At 51.5% G+C, this 23,019-nt stretch overlaps 7 protein-coding genes across 7 annotated transcripts; 3 read left to right on the forward strand and 4 right to left on the reverse strand.

Annotated features, from left to right (window-relative positions):
* Positions 1–314: 314 nt before the first annotated feature.
* On the forward strand, positions 315–1,592 carry BP01DRAFT_424540 (phytanoyl-CoA dioxygenase family protein; the record flags this gene model as incomplete). Its single annotated transcript, XM_025579706.1, has 2 exons — positions 315–320; positions 444–1,592. 2 exons carry the CDS (start codon positions 315–317, stop codon positions 1,521–1,523), a joined length of 1,086 nt encoding a protein of 361 aa, XP_025429954.1. The 3' UTR covers positions 1,524–1,592.
* Positions 1,593–1,713: 121 nt separating this feature from the next.
* On the reverse strand, positions 1,714–3,562 carry BP01DRAFT_401958 (class I SAM-dependent methyltransferase; the record flags this gene model as incomplete). Its single annotated transcript, XM_025578627.1, has 3 exons — positions 3,191–3,562; positions 2,126–2,848; positions 1,714–2,043 (listed from the first exon to the last, which is right to left on the reverse strand). The coding sequence occupies exons 1-3, from the start codon at positions 3,227–3,229 to the stop codon at positions 1,714–1,716; spliced, it is 1,092 nt and encodes a 363-aa protein (XP_025429955.1). The 5' UTR covers positions 3,230–3,562.
* Positions 3,563–5,005: 1,443 nt separating this feature from the next.
* Positions 5,006–8,555, reverse strand: BP01DRAFT_343779 (putative importin beta-5 subunit). Its single transcript, XM_025573534.1, has 3 exons — positions 7,566–8,555; positions 6,969–7,498; positions 5,006–6,909 (listed from the first exon to the last, which is right to left on the reverse strand). Exons 1-3 carry the CDS (start codon positions 8,382–8,384, stop codon positions 5,139–5,141), a joined length of 3,120 nt encoding a protein of 1,039 aa, XP_025429956.1. The 5' UTR covers positions 8,385–8,555; the 3' UTR covers positions 5,006–5,138.
* Positions 8,556–13,453: 4,898 nt separating this feature from the next.
* BP01DRAFT_366969 (putative mitotic spindle checkpoint protein (Mad2B)) lies at positions 13,454–14,287 on the forward strand (the record flags this gene model as incomplete). The annotated part of the gene is made up of 1 exon (XM_025576431.1): positions 13,454–14,287. One exon carries the CDS (start codon positions 13,454–13,456, stop codon positions 14,285–14,287), a length of 834 nt encoding a protein of 277 aa, XP_025429957.1.
* Positions 14,288–16,177: 1,890 nt separating this feature from the next.
* Positions 16,178–19,014, reverse strand: BP01DRAFT_91580 (E3 ubiquitin-protein ligase RNF216). Its single transcript, XM_025580225.1, has 2 exons — positions 18,112–19,014; positions 16,178–18,053 (listed from the first exon to the last, which is right to left on the reverse strand). The coding sequence occupies exons 1-2, from the start codon at positions 18,777–18,779 to the stop codon at positions 16,409–16,411; spliced, it is 2,313 nt and encodes a 770-aa protein (XP_025429958.1). The 5' UTR covers positions 18,780–19,014; the 3' UTR covers positions 16,178–16,408.
* Positions 19,015–19,633: 619 nt separating this feature from the next.
* Positions 19,634–21,550, forward strand: BP01DRAFT_358149 (uncharacterized protein). Its single transcript, XM_025575370.1, has one exon. The coding sequence runs from the start codon at positions 20,113–20,115 to the stop codon at positions 21,301–21,303; it is 1,191 nt and encodes a 396-aa protein (XP_025429959.1). The 5' UTR covers positions 19,634–20,112; the 3' UTR covers positions 21,304–21,550.
* BP01DRAFT_299750 (putative sister chromatid cohesion protein Dcc1) lies at positions 21,382–22,993 on the reverse strand (the record flags this gene model as incomplete). The annotated part of the gene is made up of 5 exons (XM_025571961.1): positions 21,382–21,549; positions 21,613–21,779; positions 21,847–22,392; positions 22,465–22,715; positions 22,875–22,993. 5 exons carry the CDS (start codon positions 22,991–22,993, stop codon positions 21,382–21,384), a joined length of 1,251 nt encoding a protein of 416 aa, XP_025429960.1.
* Positions 22,994–23,019: the final 26 nt, after the last annotated feature.

Raw genomic sequence — 23,019 nt, forward strand, 5'->3', positions numbered from 1 at the left:
CAAGATATTGTGTAGGCGTCTTTGGTAACAACTGCCGGGTAGTACACTAACTATTGCTTGGTTGTGCCTGAGCAGCCACACGGCGCGCCACTCTACATTTCGTCATTGTTCGCATCATGTATAAACACCAGTAATCCATGCGTAACTGTACACATAATCAATATTGTGTCTGTGCAGTATAATATAAATAGCAATGGGACAGCAGTATGTAACCATGGATGACGGTTACGTTGAGTTTGGTTGACCCCGCTTTGCCCTCTTATCGATTGCTGCGGGGTAATCCAACAGAGTAGTATCGATTGTTGTATACATACATGTATGTATGTATGTATGTATGTTACTCCAACTGTTTATTTATACCGGCCCCATAAGTACTGTGTAGATTGGGCATCTCCTTCGTCAACTCCAAGCTTTACTGGACTCCGTACTACTCCGACTTACAGCAATCGACTCCCACTCTCCGTTCTTCAACTTCCAACAAAATTCCTCAATTTACACCCTCTCTCACTGCAATGACCGCCACCACAACCCCCTACCTCACCTCCCTCCAACGCGACGGCTTCGTCCGCATCCCCTCGCTCCTCACCCCCGAAGAAATCACCCACTTCCGCACCATCGCCACCGAAACCACCCACCTCACCCGCAAGGGCCAATGGCCACACTTTCGCACCGTCCCCAAGCAATTCCCACCATGGCCGTCAACCGCGCCTCCGGCCTCTGAAGGCGGGATCTGGGGCGTGCAGCACCTGCTGCACCCCGACATGCCGCACCGCACCGACTTCGCCCGCTTTTACTTCTCCGACAAAGTGCTCGCCGTCGCCGAAGAGCTGCTGGGGGTGACCGGCTCATGCACCGCCCGAGACAATGACACGACGGAAGAGCCGCTGGTGATGGAGCTCTTCAACCTCCTCGTCGCCCCGGAAACCAAGGACTTCGCGCTGCGCTGGCATCGCGACGACATCCCCGAGCACGTCTCCGAGGATGAGGAGATGCGCCTCCTGCACCAGAAGAGCCCGCACGGCCGCCAGTCGCACGCCCAGTATAACCTGGCCCTGTGCGCGGACCGCTCGCTGATTGTGGTGCCGGGCTCGCACCGCCGCGTGCGCACAGAGGTCGAGCGCACCGCGGACCCCTATGCGCCCGAGCTGCCGGGGCAGTTGGTTGTGGAGTTGAAGCCTGGCGATGCGGTGTTTTATGATAGTAATATCCTACATCGTGGGGTGTATCGCGCGAAGCCGGAGGGGCAGGAGGAGGAGCCGCGGTTGACGTTGCATGGGAGTATTGGGTTGAAGGCTGCGGGGGATGATGCTGCTGCTGCTGCTGGGGCAAATGGGGAGGAGGGTGCTGCCGGGGGGAGCGCAGCCGGTAAGGTGCGGGCGACGGCGGTGTTGCAGCATGGGGTTGGGGCGTGGGTGCGGCGCGAGGATGCGGCGTTTGGCATTGGGGAACGCGCGGAGAGGATGAGGGCGAACCTGGTGGCTATGGGGTCTGGGGATGGGGTTGGGTTCTCTCTGCAGGGGTGATCTCTGACGGGGTTTTTGTCTGTCTGGAGGATAGTGTAGATAAGATGGGATTGATAGAGCACTGTAATGCAGGTTAAAGGGGATTACCGAACATGCCCCGCTGAACATACTTCTCTGAAAAAAACTTCACTGCTTCGGTTGAACCCCTATCTTATATACATCGTCTGGTCATTGAAGTGGCATATATACATCATTTATCGTCATCATCATCATCAGCATCAGCATCATCAACAACAACATTATTCTCAGCATGATCAGCAGCACCGTCATCGTTATCCCCATCCCCATCCCAAGGTCTCTGCCCATACACAAAATGAAACAGCGTATAAATATGAAACGAGCCGTTGACCAGTTCCTGCCGGACGTCCTGCATATACTGCTGCGACTGCTCATACGTGTAGCCCAGCTCTCGAGTAAACAAAGCAAGCGAGTACGGCTCGACGGCATCGAAGAAGGCGGCCTTGCCCAAGCGACCGAGGTCCTTGAAATGAGGGTCTTTCGCCCACCCGCCCAGCGGACACTGCATGGATCCAAGACATTTGAGTTAGTGCCGCTCTCTTTTCCTCCACGACTGTGCGGATATGAATTCACGAGTTCCTTACCTTATACGTATCATCCGTGACATTGCAAAAGCCCGCGCTCTGCATCCACCCCCTCACACTGCCTGCGATATTCATGCGCTTCCCGAACTGGCGACTCGCCTCGTCCAACCGACGTTGAAATTCATGGATCAACACTGCCTCCTGATCCGTGCCGTCATCGGAGTAAATCCGCGTCTCGAACTCCTGGATCTCGACCCAGCCACCGGGCCGGACATGCTGGTACGCCTGCTGCAGGAACCGCTCCCAGTCCGAGATCGAGCCCCCGAGCGAGCGGCCGTGGATATAGTCGAAGGCCTCCTCGGGCGGGAACGCCCAGTCGCTCTCAGCGTCGTCGATCAAAAACGAGCAGTTAGGCGGGGCCCATTGCGGCTGGATCGGGCTGAGGTCGGTGCCCACGACTTCAGTGGCTGGGAGGGTGTCGGCTAACTCGATCGCCCAGACGCCCGTGCCAGTGCCCACGTCCAGCACGCGGCGCAGCCGGTGCGGGTCTCGGTGGATCGGGGCGCGGTGCAGCTCCCCGCCTGTGATCCCCTTGAAGACCTTGTGCATCAGCGCCAGCCGGTCTTGCTCTTCCTTGTCGTTGGGCATCGGGTACTGGCCGTTGCGGTAGGCGTGGTAGCGCCGCCCATTCTCGTAGCAGTAGTCGTGCACAGTCGAGGAGACGGTCTCGTTTGAGCCGGCGATTGATGCAGCGTCCAAGAGGGAGTCGTTGTCGCTGCTGGTCTAGATCGAGGGAGAGGTGTCAATTTTGTTGCTGCCTGTTCCTACGGTTTGATGGGTAGAGAAGATGCGGGGAGAGCGAGTTGGGGGTGGTGGGGGCGGTTGGGGGGGTGGCGCAGGTCAGGAAGGAATACACTCTTCTTGACTTTATCCATAGAACAGTGGGATCAGTGGAAGAAAAGGCCTGTGCTGGCTACCTGAGCAGACTTCAACAATCCACATATTGTTCTGGGAGACTGATGTGAGAACAGCACTGAAAAGTTTACTGCTCTAGATAGAAAGCAATATACGGCGCAGGTCGAAGGGATTGGGGAATCAACAGAAGCAACAGCAAAAGAATCTTACATCTATCTGAATTTGGTCCTCATTAATGGGCTGCGACATATTGCTTGGTGGCAGCAAAGACGGAAAAGACCGACAAGGGAAATGAGCGGGGTGGTTCCTTTATACCAGCAATACAATGCTTCCCAACTCCGGGAACCAGCGAGTCAAGGAAAGAATGACAGTATGAAAGGACACTGGGCAGAAGACAGAGAAGGAGAAAACGAGAAAGGAAGCACCAACAGCAGAAGCAGCAGCAGAAGCTGGGACAGTAGCAGAACACAAAACAAAAGAGGAGACAGCATGAGCCGGGTCCGGAATAGGAATAATCTACTGTACTTCGGTGCATTGACCGGGGGGCGGGGGAGGGGGTTGTTTGGGACCCAAGAAACAGAGCGTCGGGTCCGGGCGGACGGTGGCGGTGTGCCGTGTCCGTCCCATTGGGAATTTGCTTGGTATTGTCAAACTCAGCCTCTTTCAGGGCGGGCGGGAGGTACTTTTTTTTTCGCTAACTCTGTCGCCTGCTGCAGAGTGCAAAATAATTCTCAGAGGAGGAAACAAGGAAAAGACAAGACAACCAGACAAGTCCCTGCTCAAGCTAATCGATCAGTCTAACAAACAATCCACTCCCTCGCTGGTTGATTCACTTTCCCTTTACTCCATTCGGTTCCGATCATTGGCTGGATAAGACATCCCCCCCGGCTTAAGGTACATAAACCTACTACCTTAGATAGTGTGCTAGGCTGCTGGCAAGCTATGATTTGGTATCCCGATCACGTCAACCTGGTCTGCGGCAAGTATTGAGTACCTCTGTGTCTTACTAGTCTCTCTTGCTGTGCTGATCTACCGATCCACCCTCCCCCTCCTTCTGTCAATAGCATCCTCGCCTAAGGGTAGGGTAGCGAGCACATGCCACCAGCAAGCAAACAAATCGAGTTGACACCTCAGTACCCCCAAACAGGAGGAAAAAAGTCACACAGACACCAACACGCAAGTCCCCCTCGGTGATGTGACGGATAATCCTTTAACACCACACTTCGCACTGGTCAACTCTAGCATTGACAGAAAAGAACAAAGTAAACAAAAAGAGAAGAACAGAAACAAAAAAGCCCCGCACGGCTAAACCCGTCCATCCATTTTGTCTTGTTTGATGTGGTGTCATCCTCCACTGCAGGCTAGTCTCAGACACTTAGTTCTACAGTAGTCCGAGACCTTTAACTTTAGGCTCTGGGTAACTGACGGACCCCCTCATCCCCTCCTGGCCTTTGCAAGTGGCATGGGTCCATTTCATAAGTTCCCACTAAGTCTCCCGGGTGCATCCCCGCCTACCCTAGCTCACTTAGCCTGGTACTAGAGCTGCACAGTAAAAGGGCAATGATTCGAGGTTGGTTGCCTGTTTGTCTTTCGACCTCAGATCTTCCCTAGACCCTAAATTGTTTGACATACGGAAAATCTCCTTGATCTGACGGACTTTCGACATGTATGGAGATAGAAAAAGAAAGTGGTCACGACTGGTGGTATTTTTCCTCTCTTTCCTCTCATTTTTCTTTTTCTTTTTGTCGGTGACACCCCTCCTAAGCAGTCCAAACCTGATCGTTGTAGAAACCCCCGAGCCTGAATGCGAAGGCAAAAAAGTACCGCGCAGGAGGAGTTCTGAGCCAGAGCTGTCTGTCCCTACCGAGGGCAGTACCCCGCCCTCCCCTTCTCCGTCGGTGTTTGCAATAACGATAAAATGCTCCGTAAAAGGCATCGATCAAACCATGTCTACGGTACGAGTTACGCTGTACAAATCATAATTGATATGTGCGATGAATGGCCCATGGGTTCCGGCTCAGGTAAGAAATTCTGTGGAATTTACGTATGCTAGGACGTATAGATTTCATCTCAATGCTATGTCTCTTTTGTATGGCAAGGTCCCAGCCAAGTCTTCGTGCATCAATCACAAAGAAATAAAGAGCCGAGATCACATTTTTCAACCCAAACTGTGCAATTTCTCCTGTTCAGCCGGAGTCAAGGCCGCAAACAGCTGCTGGAACTCGGGCTTGGTAGATGCGTTGCGGAAGAAATCCAATAGGAAGCCCTGAGTCTCGTCATCACGCTTGCGCACTCCAAATACACTCTCACTGCCGCCCTCGCCGAACGCCATCAGCTCCTGCTTGGTGACGCCGAGGTTCAGGTCGAGTGTATTGCCCGGAATGTCCTCCCATTCGTCGTCCTCGTCACTGCCCTCCTCCTCCAGCGCAGCCGCGGTGGCAGCATCGATTTCCTTGTTGCTCGAGGCCGCCGCCAACTCTTCGACCAGCACCTTGATGATCTTCAAGGGTGCGGTCACTGTCGTGTACTGATCGGGGTTCTTGCGGGCTTGGGACCGGGTGCGGATGCGACCCGTATCCTGGATAATCAGATCGCCCTTGACCTGCACCTGGGCCAGGCGAGGATCATCGAGATTATACAGTGTCGCAAGGGCGATGATGTTTTGCTTGATCTCGTCGTAGCCGGCAAAGTTGACCGAGTTTTCCAGCCACTTGCTGAGAACAATAGGCAGCCCGCTCTGACCGCTGATGTTCACCTGCGCCAGGAAATCGACAACCTCACGGGCGCTGATGAGCGTCAGCCGGGCGAAGACAAGGATCAGACTTTGGATGAACGGGGCTTGCTGCGCTGTTGCGAGCCGCTGGGCGACAGCCTGGAGAAGCTGCGGTAGATAAGGTCCAAGTCGCTCGGATCCCGCCCGCTCGACCAATTCGGCTGCCAACTCTCCGACCTCAGTCGCCGCGTTGTCGTCAACCGCAGGCCCCAATAATCGATCGATGATAATGAGAGCCACTTCAATTGCCTCCTTGCCGCTATCGGGATCTCTCCACGAGGCGAACTGATTGAAATCGTGGGAAAGCATGTGGCGTACGGCTTCTGTGGCAGGGCGAATCAGCTCCCCATCAGTTGAGTCCAATAGTAGACGATTCAACTTGGGCATGACAGCCTCGACAAAGCCTGCTGGAAGGGGTTCAGAAGCTCTTTCCGCGAGAGCTCGAATGAGATCCACAGCGAAATTCGTCAAAGCGTTTTCCTGAGTTAGGTTTCCGACATCGATTGCTCCAGTCAATGACGGCATTACCTTTTCGCAGAGGCGAACAAAGGATTCAGGGCCTTGTTCCGCGATAGACTCAACAATGTCCTCGAAGGCCTCCGTGATGATCATCGTCAATTGGAAATTGGTGGGACCATTACTGGCAATGTTGAATAACACATCGATGGCATTCGAAGACAAGACCACGCTTGGATTGACAATAATGGTATCACGGAGGGTCTCTGCGAGGGTGACCTTGAGATCGTCGCTGTCAGATGATTCCGAGATGTCATGAGAGGCGATGAAGTCCGATAGAGCAGAGATGGCGGCCGCCTGAAGTGGGATGGTAGCACTCGAGGGAAGCGAAGGCATGAGATCCTGTAGTGCTCGGATGCAGGACACTCTCACAACTTCGGAAGGATCCGCAGTCACCGCCTTGAGGGACGCCTCAAGATAAGAGACCGCGGTTTGCTGGAAGGACGCATCTGCGACCTGGCAGAGAACTCCAGCAGTGAGATAACCGCGTGCCCGTAGAAACTCCTCTTCTTGTTGAGTTGCAAACTGGATGAAGTTGCTGAATGCATTGGCAAGGCCGACGGGAACTTTTTGGGAAACTTCGTTGAAGTCCCGAAGAAGCTGGCTCAAAATGTAGAGAGCAGACTCGCGAGCCTTCCACCTAGAAGATAACCATGGTGTTAGTCTTCTCATGTGCATGGATTAGAGGAAGCTGCTTACGTGGAAGACGGATCGGAGAACACGGTGTTCAGGTGCGCATGCAAACCCTCAACAGCGGTGGTCTTGAGCCATTCGCCCAGCTTAACAACGAGATCTCCACTGCAAGTACGGGGCGTGTAGTTGGCAGTGACAGATGTTTCTTCCGATAGGAAAAGATTCACATCAATGTCCCACAAACCCTCTTCCTCCGACGTGATTTGAGCATAAGCGCCCGCCAGTTTCAGAATCTCCGGCAACCAGCTTGATGAAGCGACCGCCTGGCCGGCATTCTGTAGCTGCTGCTGTAGCTCTGCCTTGACTGGCGGCGCTTTCAATAGCGTTTGAATGAGATCGAGTTCTTCTAAGACCAGGAAGTCTAGTGTATAAGGGAGTCCATCCACGTCCTCCAAGCGGCCTTGTCTCTCTTCATCGATATAGAATCCGTGATACGTTGATTGGATATTGGATAGTTCGGTCCAGATTGTCGAGAAGAACACTGGGCTCTGGGGTGTCATCAAGCCAGGGAACACCATGCGAATTTTCATCAAGGTCTAACAAATGAACAAGATTAGCACAGTAAAAACACAGTGAAGGGGCGGTAGAAATTTGACGACGTACCTTGACAACCTGGATCTTCAGAGCAATCGCGCCTCTCCAATGCGACGGGATTTCGCTGTCCTTGGATTCTTCATGTTCGCTGGGAGACTGTGGTAGAATTGCCTTGAGTGTCGCGATGAAGAAAGGAGACCAGCCATTGAGCACCTCATCCATGAACTGCTTGACGGCCGTCTTGTGCTGCTCAAGTACCATCTCCAAAGTATCGAAACAAGCACGGAAGACCGCAACGGCCAACGCTCTCAATATGGGCTTTCTCGACTCATTGGTAGCCACATTGAAGAGCGACGTGACGAGGTCTCTGGCAACATTGAAGAATTGTTCTTCGCTGAAGCCGGTGTCAACCAGATCCAATAGAACTTTCAGTGCTCCGTGAAGAGCGCCGGCGGTACTGTTGGTGTCATTGATGATTTGTAGTAGCGTAGGCAAAAGCTCTGGCCATTGCTCGGGGAAATCGGCGCTGGCGATCTTGCTGACAGCAAAGCTAGCGGACGACTTGACCTTGCGCTCCGGTGTCTCCTTGATAGTGGCTAGTTCCAGTAGTGCACCCCGGATCTGCACTTTATTGTCGTCGTTAACGAGAACCTGGCCCTTGAACTCATTGAGAACCGGGGACCAAGCCGCCGCGATGAAGGTCCGGAGAACAGAAAGGGCAGATTGGCGCAGGTTGGTAGGGACGGAATCGTGAGAAGCGATCGCAGCAAGAGAGAGAGGGAAGGCCTCGTTGGAGTAGAGACGTAGGAGTTGTAGCTCGGCGGCTTTTCTGGTATCGGCCACCGGCGACTGGGTGTCCGCAAGCAGCGACAGGAGCTCTTGCTCCATGACGGGCGTTCAGACTGAGAGGAAAAATCGTAATACAGAGGAAACGATTATTTTAAGCAAGGAAATGACTATGTACGAGTCTTAGATATGTAGTATGTGCAAGGAAAACTCCCTGTGTTTATCGTTCCCTCAAATCCTGATACCCAATGAATGAATCAGGTGGTAATTGGTAGTTGATCAAATCAGCGCTGCGAATTGTCGCGACAACCGTGAAGGAGGGGCAGAAGAGCGGGCGGCAGAAGAAAGGCGGTGAAACTGGACGATCTCCCCAACTTGTCGTCCGTCCGGTGGGGTGAATGAAAAGAGGGGCTGCAACCGAGACAACAACTGGTGACATGTCTGACCTTGAACCTTGGATTGAGTATTGCTTGTCTGCCATAACTCTCTTCCCCCATTTTGCTGTTCCTATGCCGAACACACCTAGTGAGATGGATAACCTGTGACATTTGAGTGTCGACTGAAACCCCTGCTATTGGTGGCCGCAAAGCGCGTCAGGCATAACAATCGGAGGCCAGTCGGAAAGACGCTGAATGCACGGCAGAGGGCAAGGAGGTCATGATAGAGACCGGAGGACTTCGAGTTTCTTAGTCTGATCTGCCAATAGAAGACTTCCAGTATTCAACGGACTTCAGGGCCACTACATCATACTTTGCGACCTCAAGGAAGGATACACTAGCGAGGCTAGGGCCATGGCAGCCAGGTACACCGATCAGCGAGGATCCTCATCGCCAGAGATCGAGAAGGCACATTTTGCAACTGCTACCTAGCACTGCCCATTCGTGTACCATGCTCTGGCATAAAGTGGCTCTTCGCGAGTATCTATGCATCGCATGCACGGGAGCCAAACCCGAGTCCTGGACGACAAGCACATCGATCGATGCGCTAATCCTTGACAGAATCTTATCAGAAACCTCCGCACCCGTTAGGCATAGAGCCACACCTTACACGTAAGGGTACATCATACGACGAGGAGAGCCGGGACACTTGTTCCACGAAGAAATCCGATGCCACGAAAGCTCACACGATCATCGTCTTACCCCGATCCTGTGTCGAAAATACCAGCACGTGCTCCTCGGATTACGTTCTTATCTTCAATTGACCCATGATGCTGTGCCCTTGTTCCGTCGGCAACAGGCTTTTCCAGCATGTGGCCCTTCCGCAACGATCGTTGATATTTATATCAAGATCTGCACGCCCAGCTCCCGACGATACCGGTCCCTTTCTTGCCTTCGCAATGATCAGCGGCAGATGTGAATACTATCCAGGCGGGCCAAGGCTTCATATCGCCTGGGAACACAATTCAAGGTGCATTATGCTCCAAGAAAGAGCGCCATGATAGTCCGGGCAACGTAGTGGGGATTGAAGAAGGAATTGACTGGGTTGAGCGGGATGAGATTTTGGCACAGCTACCCGACCATCCATGAATCAAGACGTTTTAAGGGTCGGGTGTAGTGGCCCGCACTGAGCCAACGGACAGCATGGGCCCTTAATTGAGACAATGATCAGGTGAGGGTGCAGAAAAAGTAAAAAACAGGCATCAAGCGAGTCTGTTAGTGAGCACTTGGCAGCAATGTGCGAGCCTGCGAGGAAAAAAGAGGGAGTTGTTTAGTCTACCCGAGTTATGGATCTCCTCTGAGTGTGTGGCGTCCTGTGGAGAAGATCTGGTTCGGGCGTTTCGGGAAAAGTAAGAGTAAGGATGATCACTTCGAGTAATGGAGCAATCCAATCCGCGGGTAAGTATCCGCCTAACGGATGATGTACCTTTGTACTGAGTACTTCCGTAGGGATTTTTTTGTGACGGGAGAACTTTAATGGTTGATATTGCTCGGTCTTGATGTCCATGCAGGGTAAGGTTCAGGGAAGGATGAAGGACTTTTGCTTCGGTAAGACCTAATTAAGATCTGATTCCATGTCCCCTGGAGGTGGTCTGATAGCTGGTATCCCTCGGGTACTTCAAGACGAACCCAGGTACCTCAAATTCTGTACCTAGGTAAGGTACCGGAAATCTCTCGGGAAGATGGACATTGTAGGGAGGGGGAAGGAAGAGAGCATTGAGTGGCAATATGTATGGGTATGTAAAGAATTTCGGGTAAGTTGTAGATTTTTGGTGGATGGAAAACGGGAGGACTCAGGAAGGAGGTAGGAGGCTGATTAATTATAACTTGTGCTAAGTTAACTAACTAACTAACTAGTTAACTAAGTGACTAAATGAACTAGAGTTCATCATGGTGGGGTTGAATATGTAAAGGCAGGGGAGAAACCGGCAGGAATAGCAGCAGTTGATTATTATTTTAAGATGAGCAGCACCTGAGGGGCGGCAAATTCCCCCAAACGGGAAAGTAGTAGAATGATTCATTGCCCGGAGTAACAATTTCTCATATGAAATCATTGACTATACAGCATAGTAGTATACTCCGAAGTACACTTGCTATGATTGCCATGGAGACCTACTCTGCGTACTTAGGTTGTGATATCAGACTGATATCTAACTTAACGAGAGAATGGGGGCTAATAAGGCTGCACTGCACATGCCTGAAGATTGAATGGATGAATGAATAAGGTATGTATTTACCGGGATGGAATTTAGACTTTGGTTCCTTATAAGCCCAGGATTCCCCACCACCACCGCCGGTCAACCACGGCCTGGCATTTCTTCTTCCACGCCTTTTTGTCACATCCGCTTGTCGTGCCAGTCAAGTGTTGGTAGCAGATGATCGGCCTGGCAAACGGAAGAGGCGGTCCCAACCCAACGAATGTACGGAGTACATTGTTACTCGGTACTGAACGAGTGGGGAATGCTGACGATGAATGAACAACCTCGAGCGCCTGCCCTTCCTTGTCGTCCTTTTCCAGCTCTGTGTCTGATTTTCAGACCAGGAAGAGAAATAGTCCCTTTCTTCACTACTTAGCATTGGAGGATTTGCATGTACCTCGATTGTCTGTTTGTCTGCAGTTTGCCCCCGTGCTCCAAATGGTCAATGAAGGGGAGTTGCAATGCACAATGACCGAATACTTGTCGCCTCAACGCCTTGTGATGCTCGTTACAGTTCACACCGTTTGTCCCTTAGGCTTGCTATGGTCCGTTCCTATCCGTCTTAGCCTAGTTCTTTGGCCCGTATAGGATGGTCGGATGTAGTTTCTCCTGCCATACGGGTCGGTCAGAGACATTTTTGGATGCTGAATGACAATCCTCATTTTGAGGGGGAAAGAAAGTAAAAATGGTAAGGTAATGAATGGTAATGGTAAGGATTATTCCACACCCATGACGCAACCACGTGATGGAGGAGAGAAGGAGGGGAAAAGAGGGGAGGGGGGAAGAATTCTTAGAGAACAGAGGAAAGAGAGAAGAGAGAAGAGAGAAGAAGAGACTCAGTAATCATTAAGAACAATTACAGACAGATAACTAGTTACCTAGTACTTAGACAACCTTGGGCGCCTTTCCACCTGCTTTTAACTAACAACTGCTCGTCGCCCGACAAGCTTTCCCCCCTCCGAAAGAGAGTTGCTCGCAAATTCTCTCCTTCTTCTTCTCTCTTCCTCTCCTCTTCCTCCTCCTCTTCTTCTGCTTCTCACTCTACTGCCTCATTTCCTCTCTCTCACCTTCGCTTTTTCTCGGTGTTAGTTTGGTGTTTCTTCTGGATTCTTGTATTAACCCCGGGTGTTTCCTACTCTTGACATTCACTTTATCCTCACTAGCTCCGGGATCTTAAGCGGACACCCCTGGGAAACCTTGGCTTCTCCCAATTTGATACAGTTCAGAAGCAACAACGTACAGTACTTAGACCAGCAGCCCACCTCTCCCTTTCACCTCGCGCCCCTCTTCCCCCCTCCTCCCCTCCCCTCTTTGAAGGGTCGGTTTCATATCTATCAGTCAGTCAGTCAGTCAGTCAGTCAGTCTCCCCTCTGCTTTTTGTCTCTGTTGGCGCAAGTGTTTGGGGAAGAAGGAAAGAAGAATTCACAGAAGCACGTTTTGTTGTTTGTCTTCCTATTCTTCCCCTCCTCTCCTTATTACCTTTTCTTGCAGTGATTTATTGGAAAAAGTGGGATTTGTTGTTGCTGTTGTTTGTTGTTCCAAAAAGTAGTTCTGTGAGGAGAGAGAGGAACCTTTTTTACCTGTTTTTTTTTTATTTTTTATAAAAAAAAGAGGGAGAGAAAAAAAAAAGAAATTAATTGGGAAGAACATCCAACCAGGGCAGGGGAAAAAGAGAAATTCCATCATCATCAACATCATCACCGCAATATCTCCTTCAATCTCTCCCCTCTCTCTTTTTTTTAATACTCCGATTACGGTTCTCTGTCCATCCACTTACGATTGCAACCGACGAAGGCCTCACTCCATGCTCTGAGATCTGCTTGTCTCCGTTGTCCAGTCCACCCAACGTACGTCTAATCTTCTCCCTCTTTCTCCTGCTCCCTCTCTTGCCTTCGTTCCACCACCATCCCTATCAACATCACCATCATCATCATCACCACCACCACCACCACCACCACCCACAACTCTTTCCCTCTACCCCATCATACTGCTTCCTTGACCTTCCATCACCAACACCACTGATCCCCACCACCTGTACCTATACCTATACCTATACCACATCCCACCGTCACTTCGACTAACCTCTCCCACTCCCTACTCTTTATTCCCTACCCCTCAGCGTAACCCGATCGCTGTTCCTCTGACTCAGGTTGCTTATCTCTCGCAACTCCATTCCCCTCCTTTATCGTGAAACCACTTTGTTCTCCATCAACGAGAAATTGCGGTTTCTCCCCTCCTCACCCCTCCCCACCTCTCTCAATTTCCCCCTGGCACAGCACCAACATTCACCAGAATGCAATAAACCCCTTCCAAGAGTGCAATCCCATCTTCCCAGCTTCGGAGAAGAAAGAAAGCAGCTATTGACTCGTGAGTCTCGATAAAGGCAGAGCGATGATTAGCCTCAGGGTGGAACAGCACTCAGAATCTCCGAGATCCCGTCAAGACCATTTTCCCCGTGGAAACGACGATACCAGAGTTTACGACGGCAATGCCTATTGCCAGTGAGAGTACCACAATCCCTTCCATGACAACCACCATGACAACATTCTCAACGCCTGTCACCGCCCCGAAGTCGCTGCCCAACAATCAGTCTGCATTGGCGGCATCTTTCACCAACTTCCTCACCGTCTCGATACACCAGATCCTGTTCCTCCGGTCAGTCTACCCGCGAGCGACATTCCTTCCTGTTCGAGCGTACAATTATCCTGTTCGGCAATCCCGTCACCCGAAGGTGTGTGACTACATCAATGATGCGTCGATCGCGGTCGGAACCGAGATCTTGAAAGGCACCATCACCGCTGTCAGCATCATCATCTCTTCACTCCGCACCAACCAGCCCCTCGAAAGATATGCGTTCGATTTGTCGGGCTTTCCCCGTGTGCCCGCCGGGGAAATTCACACCACCTTTGAGGACCGAAAGGAGGATCCTTCCAAGGCAGGCATTCCCCTGAGCGATCGAGCTCCCGCTCCTCCTACGGTCGATCTGGAGGCACAGTTCCGCGCCTGTCTCGCCCGGTTGGCTTCTGCATGCGCACGCCTCACGCCGTTGCCCCGCGATGACGAGTTCAGTTTTACCGTCTGCATTGAGGTGCGGGAGGATGCTTTACCGCCTGCAGGATCAACAACCGAAGAACAGACATGGATTGTCGCTGAGCCGGGCAAAGTACACCTCCGGTCGTGCACCGCGCCATATTCGGTCTCGAAGTTGAGAAACGGCGAACCACAGCCACCCCCTCCGAAAGTGTCAAACGGACGGGCGAAGACAGTTCCGGTGCGCCGGGTAGAAGCTGGCGAGCTTCGACTGGAACTATGGGTCGAGGAGGCACGGCAAAAGTTCAACGAACCCGTGGATTCGGAGCATCCGCCATGAACTTGGATTTGATCGCAATTGCCGCATCCTCTTTGTCTAGTCCATTGTGTCTTTCCGACCAGACATTTTTCTGCTCCTTTACTCATTATCTTTTCACTTTTTCATATATCTCATTCTATTTAGCGTGGCCAATGATCGAACATACATGATGGATGAGGAAATTTAGGAATTGTCGTCGATTGAGCGGCGCAAATATATAAAATGGGGAGCGGACGATTTTTGGGACTCGCATGGCATCATCATAGATTTGGTTGATATCTTTTCTTGTCTTTCTATGCTCGCTCTTCGTTTTCAAACGCTTCCTGATCATCATTTTGTCACGTTCCTTTGCTCATCACTTTGATTGTCGTTTCTTTATCATTTCTTTCATTACTCCTCATTTTCTCTTCCCTACTTTCATATTTCTCTACTCGTTGGGAAGTCTTGCTAGACTTCCATCTCTTTTGAAGAGACTGCTCAACATCTTCCATACCATTTCCTATCTGTATCTCTCTCTTCTCATTTGTCGAGCTCATTCGCTCCTTTTCTCCAACTATATGATCCTAGCAAATTCATACTGCCGGCCCTTCTGCCACGGAAAGCGTGCCTGCCTTGTTTGTGTCTTGCTGCCTTGCGCCGAGTAACCCAAAGGACGGAAATGCGTTGTTTGCCATCCAGTCATGTGCCAGTCCGTCAGCCCGTCTTTTCTCTCCGCCTGGCAGTTGCGAAATCCTGTTTTCCCCCTGTTCGTCTCCGTATTTGCTATTGCATTTTGCCTCCTTATTTTCCCAAATTTCAAGTTTGTGAGCATGCAAAAACTCTCCCCCCGCTTAATCGATAGCTCAGGTCATTATATATCATATACAGACAATACATCAAATTTCCAATATTCTACTTATTATATTCCGGCCAATTCTATGGTACTACCATGTTCGCAAATGAGCGGGAATTCTTCCCTTCGCCCCTCCCCGCATTTCCTCCGTCGAGCCAACCATGGAAACATGGGAAACTCAATGCGCGCGGGATGGAAATATGGAAATCAAGGTATAAATAAATCTACGTCAGGTTGGGGTAAATTGGGTCATGCAGGTTAGTCAACTTGCTACCTAACTGGAAACACCCATCCTACTCTTCCGTGTCGAACAAGAAAGAAAAAGGTGTGAAAACACCGCCTCGGGGCCTTGGTCAAATTACTTCCATTATTTTTACCTTCCTCGGATACACTGCCACTAACGACCAGGCGGTGCACCGGCAATTCTTGCTGCTCTCATCAAATTTCAAGTGTATGTACACTGGTAAGTTTATGTTGTCCGCGGAAGAAAGGGCGGGCTTGAGGTCGGCGCCGTGGCAGCCACGCTACGATTACGGTGTTCCGCACTCAGGAGCCAGAAATTGAATGTGACGTCCGGTCATGTGGGAGAAAAGAACAGATGATCCTAGCGCTAGAGCTTAAATTTGTCAAGCCTCTGAGGGCAAAGCAGAGTTGATCCGATGATGACATTCGTAGTAAAAAGTCCGCATGCCGGCCTATTTCTCCCGAACTTTAGAAGAAAAATTTCCAGAAAAAGATGGTTTGTTCCAGAAAACTATTTCTGCCTGTCTGCCTACCTGTCTGCATGCCAAAGGGAGTGGAATAAGAACGAGTAGGTTGCGCACAGCTCCCGTCTCTACTGTTGCGCATCGAATAGAAATTGAAGTCGATGTTAAGCTAAGCCAAGTCAAGAAAGCGCCAACGGGTAATTTCGCTCGATGAAGATGAATGGCATGGCAGTGATTATGATCTTGATTATGTTGCTGCTTCCTGACGGAACGCCTGAACGCCGGTTGTCTGTCTGACTGGTACCCAATAGCAGAAAAGTTAGACGGATCTTTAGGATAAGGTGTGCGTCATGGTCCTATTCTTCCCAAGATGCGAGAGGTGCAACTGATCATGAGACGAAATAGTGCCCCTGAAAAAAAAAGTGAAATCAAAATGCTTCAAAGCTGAAAGCTGTTAGAATCATTAGATAGGGGAAATAAGTGGCATGATATGCAGCCGACAGATAGTATGATTTAACAAAAGTTTGTGTCTTCGTTCACAATGAGATGGGAGCTTCATCGTGAGCATATCCTCCCAGCCCGCCGGATGGCCGTTGAACATTCTCAGGAACCATCGGTGGGGGTGTGAGTTGATAGGTGAGCTGGATTCAAGCCCCGCGGCAAAGGTGTATGGTTTACAATGGGCTGCTGAAGAGAGTATGGTACCATCGGTACGGCCTGGCCATGGTAGAGAGGAAAATAAGGAGGGAAAGGGCGCTCGGTTGCCATATTGGGGGTCATCGGAGTGCGGGCCTGTGGTGGAAAGCCAGCGTCGATAGAAATTCTCTGGTCTACAGGCAAGTTGGGAAGAGGATAAGAGGTGTTGCCAGGAGTTTCCCAAGGGAAATTGCTGGCATGAAAGTCCCGTATCCTGTTGGCAAAATATGTTAAGGAGTTGTCAACGTTGACGTGAAGGGGACCACCCCCGTTGGCGCGAACGCTGACAAACGGATCATTGTATCGAAAATGCTGAGGCCCTTGCGTAGGCTGACGAGGTTGCCCTTGCTGATACGGTTGACGGTGCGGAGGGCGCTGTTGACCCTGCTGCTGCTGACGGAGTTGGGGTTGCCGGGGTCGCTGAGGTGGCCGACCTTGCTGGCGCAGTGTCGCAGCGTCCTGCTTTTTTGGTCCTTCATTCACTCGAATCTCTTTCTCAACGATATTAGGGTTCTCCGCCAAAATCGTGGCAACAGCATTTGCTTCCGCTCTCTCGATCTGTGCCCGGTGTGGATCTACACCCGGAAGATCGTGCAAGGAACAACCTCCCCTTCGGTGAAAGTGTTCGTAGTTTTCGTGAGGTTCGATTCTTGCGTTGCAGATATAACACATCCGGGTCCTGCATTTCGCGCAAGTCATCATGTTACAGCCATCGGTTTTGACAATCTTCACCTTGCACTGTGGACAAGTCCGCATGAGCGCATCGCTCAATGCCTCTTCCACGCGATGGCGGTAGGGGAGTCGTTTGTCGGTCTTGGCATCCTCACAGCTGCTCGGAACATGGCTTTTCTCCTTGCACATGCGACAGCTAATCACTTCGCAGTCAGGGTTCAGGCAATAGAACTCTCGATCTTCTTCGACGGGTGGGCATATGGCATGGTAGTCGCAGAAGGGACAGGACTCGAGGCCTTGCAGTCCCGCTTGCTGTATCTCATCCTGCTGCTGAAGTGCGTCGAGCTTATCCATGATCTTCTTTCCCAGGGCATGCCTGAGCCCGTGTCGATCAAACTGTGCTTGACACCCACTGCCGTCGAAGCATTGTAGCTTGTATCTCATCAGCCCAATTTGTGTTTTTGCTGAAGATTGCATGCAAGTATAGCAGAAAAAGTGGACGTCCAGTCCTTCGCATGGCAGGATTTTGTTCGCAGGGACCTCCTCGAAACAGCACTGGCATTCCACAAGATTCCCTGTTTGAACATTGCGCTCCTCGGCTTCTTGAGCCCGAGCCTGCCGTGCTGCTGCTGCTGCCGCTCGACGCTCGCGATCGAGGTCTTGCATGATTCGTAGCGTCCGCGGATATGATTTGTACAGGTCTTCACGTAAATGTTGGTGCCGATATTGTTCGTTTTTGTAGGGCTTAGCTGACTTGCTAGAAGGGTCTTCCAATGCAGACAGACTGAGGTATGCGGCGTATAGTTCTCTCTTGTGCAACGTAAGATTCTGAATATATGTCCAGGGCACTGCAGGAAACTCAATTGCCAACAACCTAGCACTAGGGGGGTTTTTAGCTTTGTTTCGTGTCGAGGATTCTGACGGTAAGGGTTCCTTACGTGATTTCGAGATACAGAGTACTTCCCCTTTGCGGAATATTTTTCATCCACTTCTGGATATCGTCTTCCTTTTTCTTTGCCGAGTCGAATTCGTCAAGTGTCCTTTTGAGCTTTCGCTGCTTTCTGGGGTAGGAAGGGTTACCAAGAATCTCCTCAGTAACTGCGCCTTTTGCCAAGTCTTTATCAGGGACGGTGAGTGGGATCTCTGCCTTCGTCTGCAACACAAGCTGGAGATGACGCTGGATGAGTCCCTTTAAATAGTTAACATCGATGTCTGGAAAGATCTCTAGGATTTCGGTAAGCAGGTTATCCTCAGTGAGGTCTTCAGTGAGATCAATGACCGGAGGCAAATTCCGGGAAGTTCTTTGGCTGATGCTTGAGTCCGAGTCGGGCCCTCGATTCTGGACGTGCGCTTCCGATATAGCTTCGCTCTGCGCCGATGGACCGGTTCTTTGTTTCTTCGCAGGTCTTTGACCAATCGAGGGCAAAGCATCGCTTGTCTCATTGTCGTTGGCGTAAAATCCCCATGTCGCGGCCTGGTCCAGGTCAGCCATGAAGGCGTCGTCATTGAAGCCATCAGGAAAAGTCCCGTGAGACAGAGCCTGAAGCTCCCCAATGTCTCTGAGAACTGGCAGTTCGCTAGATGCAAAGGGGTGACGATATGCCATGGTTGGACTCTAGAAGTAAGATACGTTGAACAAGGTCGATCACCCGGTCCTGAACCTCGGGGAAACGTTCTTAGCAGTTGAATGATTTAATGAAGGAGATGCGAGAAGATCATCGAGAAGAAGGTCCAAGGTCCTGGTCCTTTCGCTATGGAAAGTGGTCAGAGGCTAGATTATGAGGAGTTGTCTAGCGAGTACGGTGCCTTATGGGTCATATTGTGATGTAGGACAGTTCCTGAACAGTGCCCGGTTAACAGCGAAGTGAATACAGCGATACGTACTACAGACGTTGAACTAGGCGGGTAATCAGTGGCCACCAGTAGGTCTGAGTGAAGAAGTCATGAGTGGGAGCTCGATCTGGATCTGTGCTAGATCTGGATAAGCACAGAGATAGCGGCTCGGCCTCGATAAGCGCAGAAGCTGCCAATTATGGATGCTGAACAAGTGCGAAGGAACAGTGAGACCTTTGCAAGCTAGAAAGTGACAGCTCCTTCTAGACGACCGAGGCCGATCAGACCCTGTAGGCTCTTGAAATGAGGCGTGAGTGAAAGGGGGGATGCTAGATGGGGGAATCCATCAACAGAGCAGCAGGTGGGGAAGTTCAGGTTGGGACGGAACCCTGGGGACTTGGGCGGGAGTGTGGTGTCTTGACCGCCTTCCCCTTTGGGTTTAATCTCAAGGGGACCGCCCCGTCGGTCCCCGATAAGCCGGAGCTCCGGTTTATCGAGAGGCTAGAGACGGAGGAGATTCACTACTCCGTACGGAGTATAGTTACAGAGGACAGTACACATAACTAGGACAATCGCTAGCCACGCTTTACCACGCCTTACGGTAGTTTTCTGCCCTTGGCATTGGTCATTGTCAATCACCACAAGCGTTTCATTTCTGCACATGACTACATCATCCCCGCGAGTATACCTGGGATTCGAAAAGGCAGCGCTTCGCGTCGCTTGCCATCGGCTGCCTCTGCAAATAGGAAACCTTCCCCGTCGGAGTTGACTTGTCTTTGGTTGGTACGGTATTGTACTACCGTTCTTCCAGTTGATTGTTGTTAAGTCTTTACCGTCATCGAGCCCCGGGGGAGCCATCTGATCTATTTTATTACCAAAGCTTCCCTCCCCTTGCAGCTCCCTTCGATTCCAATCACTTGCAGATTAATAAAAGGAGACAGTCCATCTGGGTTTGCCGCCGCCGTAATTACAATTGAGTGTCGGGAAACACGTCACTGAGTCATTCGCCTTCATTCATATATCTAGCTCCATTCTATCCCACGGTTCCTCGTTATCCCCAAACAACACACCTCTATCCGTATCTTAGAGTGCTTTCTGAAGATATCATGATTGCTGCCGATAACACTTACACTAACGGGGTTGCTCTCCCGCCAGGGGACTCTCCGGAACTCATCTTGGTTCCCGCGACGCCCGCGGAGAAGATTGAGGCTTTGAAGTTGAACAGCATCGCTTGGAAAGGCCGGCTGGACACCGAGACGTACATCGCGCGCGAAAATCATCTCCATTCGCAGCAGTTGGTCAAGGATGACCTCACCAGCTGGATCCTGGTTGATCGCAGTGAACCTGAAGGAGAGAGAACCATCCTAAGCTCTTGTGAGACATACAAAAAGAAAGCCTGGCTGGCGCACAACGGCCGCGTGGAAGATGTCTCCACCCACGGCATTGGAAGTGTATACTGCCGCCCTCAGTTCAGAGGCAAGGGTTATGCGAAGAGGATGATGGAGGAACTCAGCAAGAAGGTTGACACCTGGAATATGGAGTCTGAGAGCAGAAAGAAGGCCCTCTTCAGCATTCTTTACTCCGATATTGGAAAGAACTTCTATGCTCAATTCGGCTGGAAACCATTCTTGTCGTCTCATTTCGCGCTTCCACCTGTCGCAGAGGAGCATAATGTCTCAAACGGGGTTGAAGCCACCATGCCTCAGGTCAAGACGTTGACAGCAGAAGATGTCCGAACCCGCGTGTGCAACAAGCAGATTCTGGCAAAAGAGCGGGAATCCCTTCGTTTAGCATCTATGAAGACACCCACACCCAAGATCGCAATTGCACCGGATTACAATCATCTCAGATGGCATTGGGCGAGAGAGGAGTTTTTCGTCAAGTCCCTCTTTCCCGGTAGAGAAGCTCCCACGGCGAAAGGTGCTGGCGACGACGCGGCGGGAGTGCATTGTGCATGGAACAGGAACTTTGGATCCGTGCCGGAAGAGAACACTCTGTACATCCTGCGGTGGGTGTATGAGGAACCAACGTCTCCGGAAGAGACCAAACAGACCATCCAGGCCATGGCCGCTATTTTGAGGCGCGCTCAACGTGAGGCACATGAATGGGATATGAGCACGGTTGAATTCTGGAATCCAACTCCCTTATTGCAGCAGGCAGTCGCCATGGTAGACCCCAATGTCGAGCTGGTTCACCGTCAAAAGGATAGCATTGCGTCATTGAGATGGAACGGTGCCGAGTCTGGGTTTGGCGAGACGGTGGAATGGTGCCTGAACGAGAAGTACGCATGGTGCTGATTTGTTTCTGATTTTGCATTTGCGAGCCGTTGCATTTGGTGTCTGAGGATGCATACTCTGGAAGAATATACTAGAGCGTCACCGCTTCTGTCGCTTCTGGTTCTTGAAGAGCTCGTGCCAGTTTCTAGACTTCTTGGCTGCCGTCGACGCACTAGCCTCTGTGGAGAGATTCTTCTTGGTTCGCTGTCGCTCGAATTCGGTCACGAAGCAGATGGTGGTTGGGCCGGGCAGTTTATAAACGGAGTCCTATAAGTAAAGAAAGTCAATGGAAGACGTCTTTGCATGCAGAGAGAACAAATGATAGCTTACCGTCAATCTGGCCAGAGCCACCTCCTCTCTCCAAGCCTCCGGTAGATGATCCTTCCAGGCGTTGAGGAACTCACTGCGGCCGATCGCAGCACTCGCCATCGGCGCGAAGGCCTCAAGATACGTCTCACCGACCCATCGTACACAAGCATCCTTATCAAGGCTTGCCCCTAGACCAGATAGGAAATGTCAGCAAGCCATTGCACGACAGTCCACGGTATGTAATCTCAGACTCACACTTCAACTCGTCCCCGAGCAACAAACCCCCCTCCTCAACCTCCACGACGCGGCGCACAACCGCCTCAAACAACGCTTGAGGGAACCGCCCTCCCTCTTCTGCACCCTCCTGCTCCTCCTCCTCCAACATCACCGACCTCCACAGATCGGCCACCAAGAACTGCTTCCGCAGATCAATCCCCTGCACCACAGCCCCATTCACCACCCGCTCCCACACCTCCATCTTCACCTCCGGCGTCGGCGCCCACGCCTTCCCCCGCCACACAAACGCACACCCCTCCACCCATCCCAACTCACACTCCTTTCTGGAGACCGGAACATCAGCAAACACCTTCTCCATCACCTGCGTATCTGCTGCTGCCACCTCCCCAGCACCACCCACACCCCTCTTATCCCCCAAAGAAGCAAACCGCCCCAACAACGACCCCAAGATCTTCCGCGCCCCGAACCCCCCCTCAGGCACATGCAACTCCAACGTCGACCCGCACTTGGCGATCGTCGTCACCGTCTCCGCGAGATTCAGATCGACATCCATGCCGTCACCCACTCCAGCCCCGACAAGGTTACCATCATCTTGTTGTTCACCCTGCCCCGTCTCTCCACTCTCGCCCTGATTACACTGCGTCGCAGCAACAGCAGCAGCAGCACGACTATCCACAACCGCCAAATCCCCGCTCCTCAACAGCCCCTTCGCGATCCCGTCATCCGGCCGCAAGATGTGCAGGGAATTCGATGACTGTACTTGTCGGATTCGGTAGGTATGGGTGGGTGTGCAGAGGTTGACGTATTCGCGGGGGAGAGCATCGCCATCATCGCTGTGATTGAATCGGAGATGTGTTGACGTTGTGGGTGGGGATTTGAGGTAGAGCCTGTTAGGTTTTCTCGCCGGTTAAGCATTAGCCAACGCCCAGGTTCGGTCTACTCCGTGGAAGGAGACACGGAGAGAGGTGCCAGACAAGCAGGACAAGGGATTAATTGCAAAAGAAAAGGAACAAAGGAACAGGAAAAGGACTGCACTTGTAACATACGTGGGAGGATTCTCCGAGGTGAGAAGGTCGGCGACTTCGGGGGGAAGTTCGAGTAACCGGAAGCCTTGTTGCGGGGCTGTGTGGGTGAAGAGAATGCTGGGGGTGGATTGGGTGGACATTTTCTTTTGCCCTCCTCAGCTTTAGG

The sequence above is a fragment of the Aspergillus saccharolyticus genome, assembly GCF_003184585.1.
Source record: "Aspergillus saccharolyticus JOP 1030-1 unplaced genomic scaffold BP01scaffold_23, whole genome shotgun sequence".
NCBI classification, from domain to species: Eukaryota; Fungi; Ascomycota; class Eurotiomycetes; order Eurotiales; family Aspergillaceae; genus Aspergillus; species Aspergillus saccharolyticus.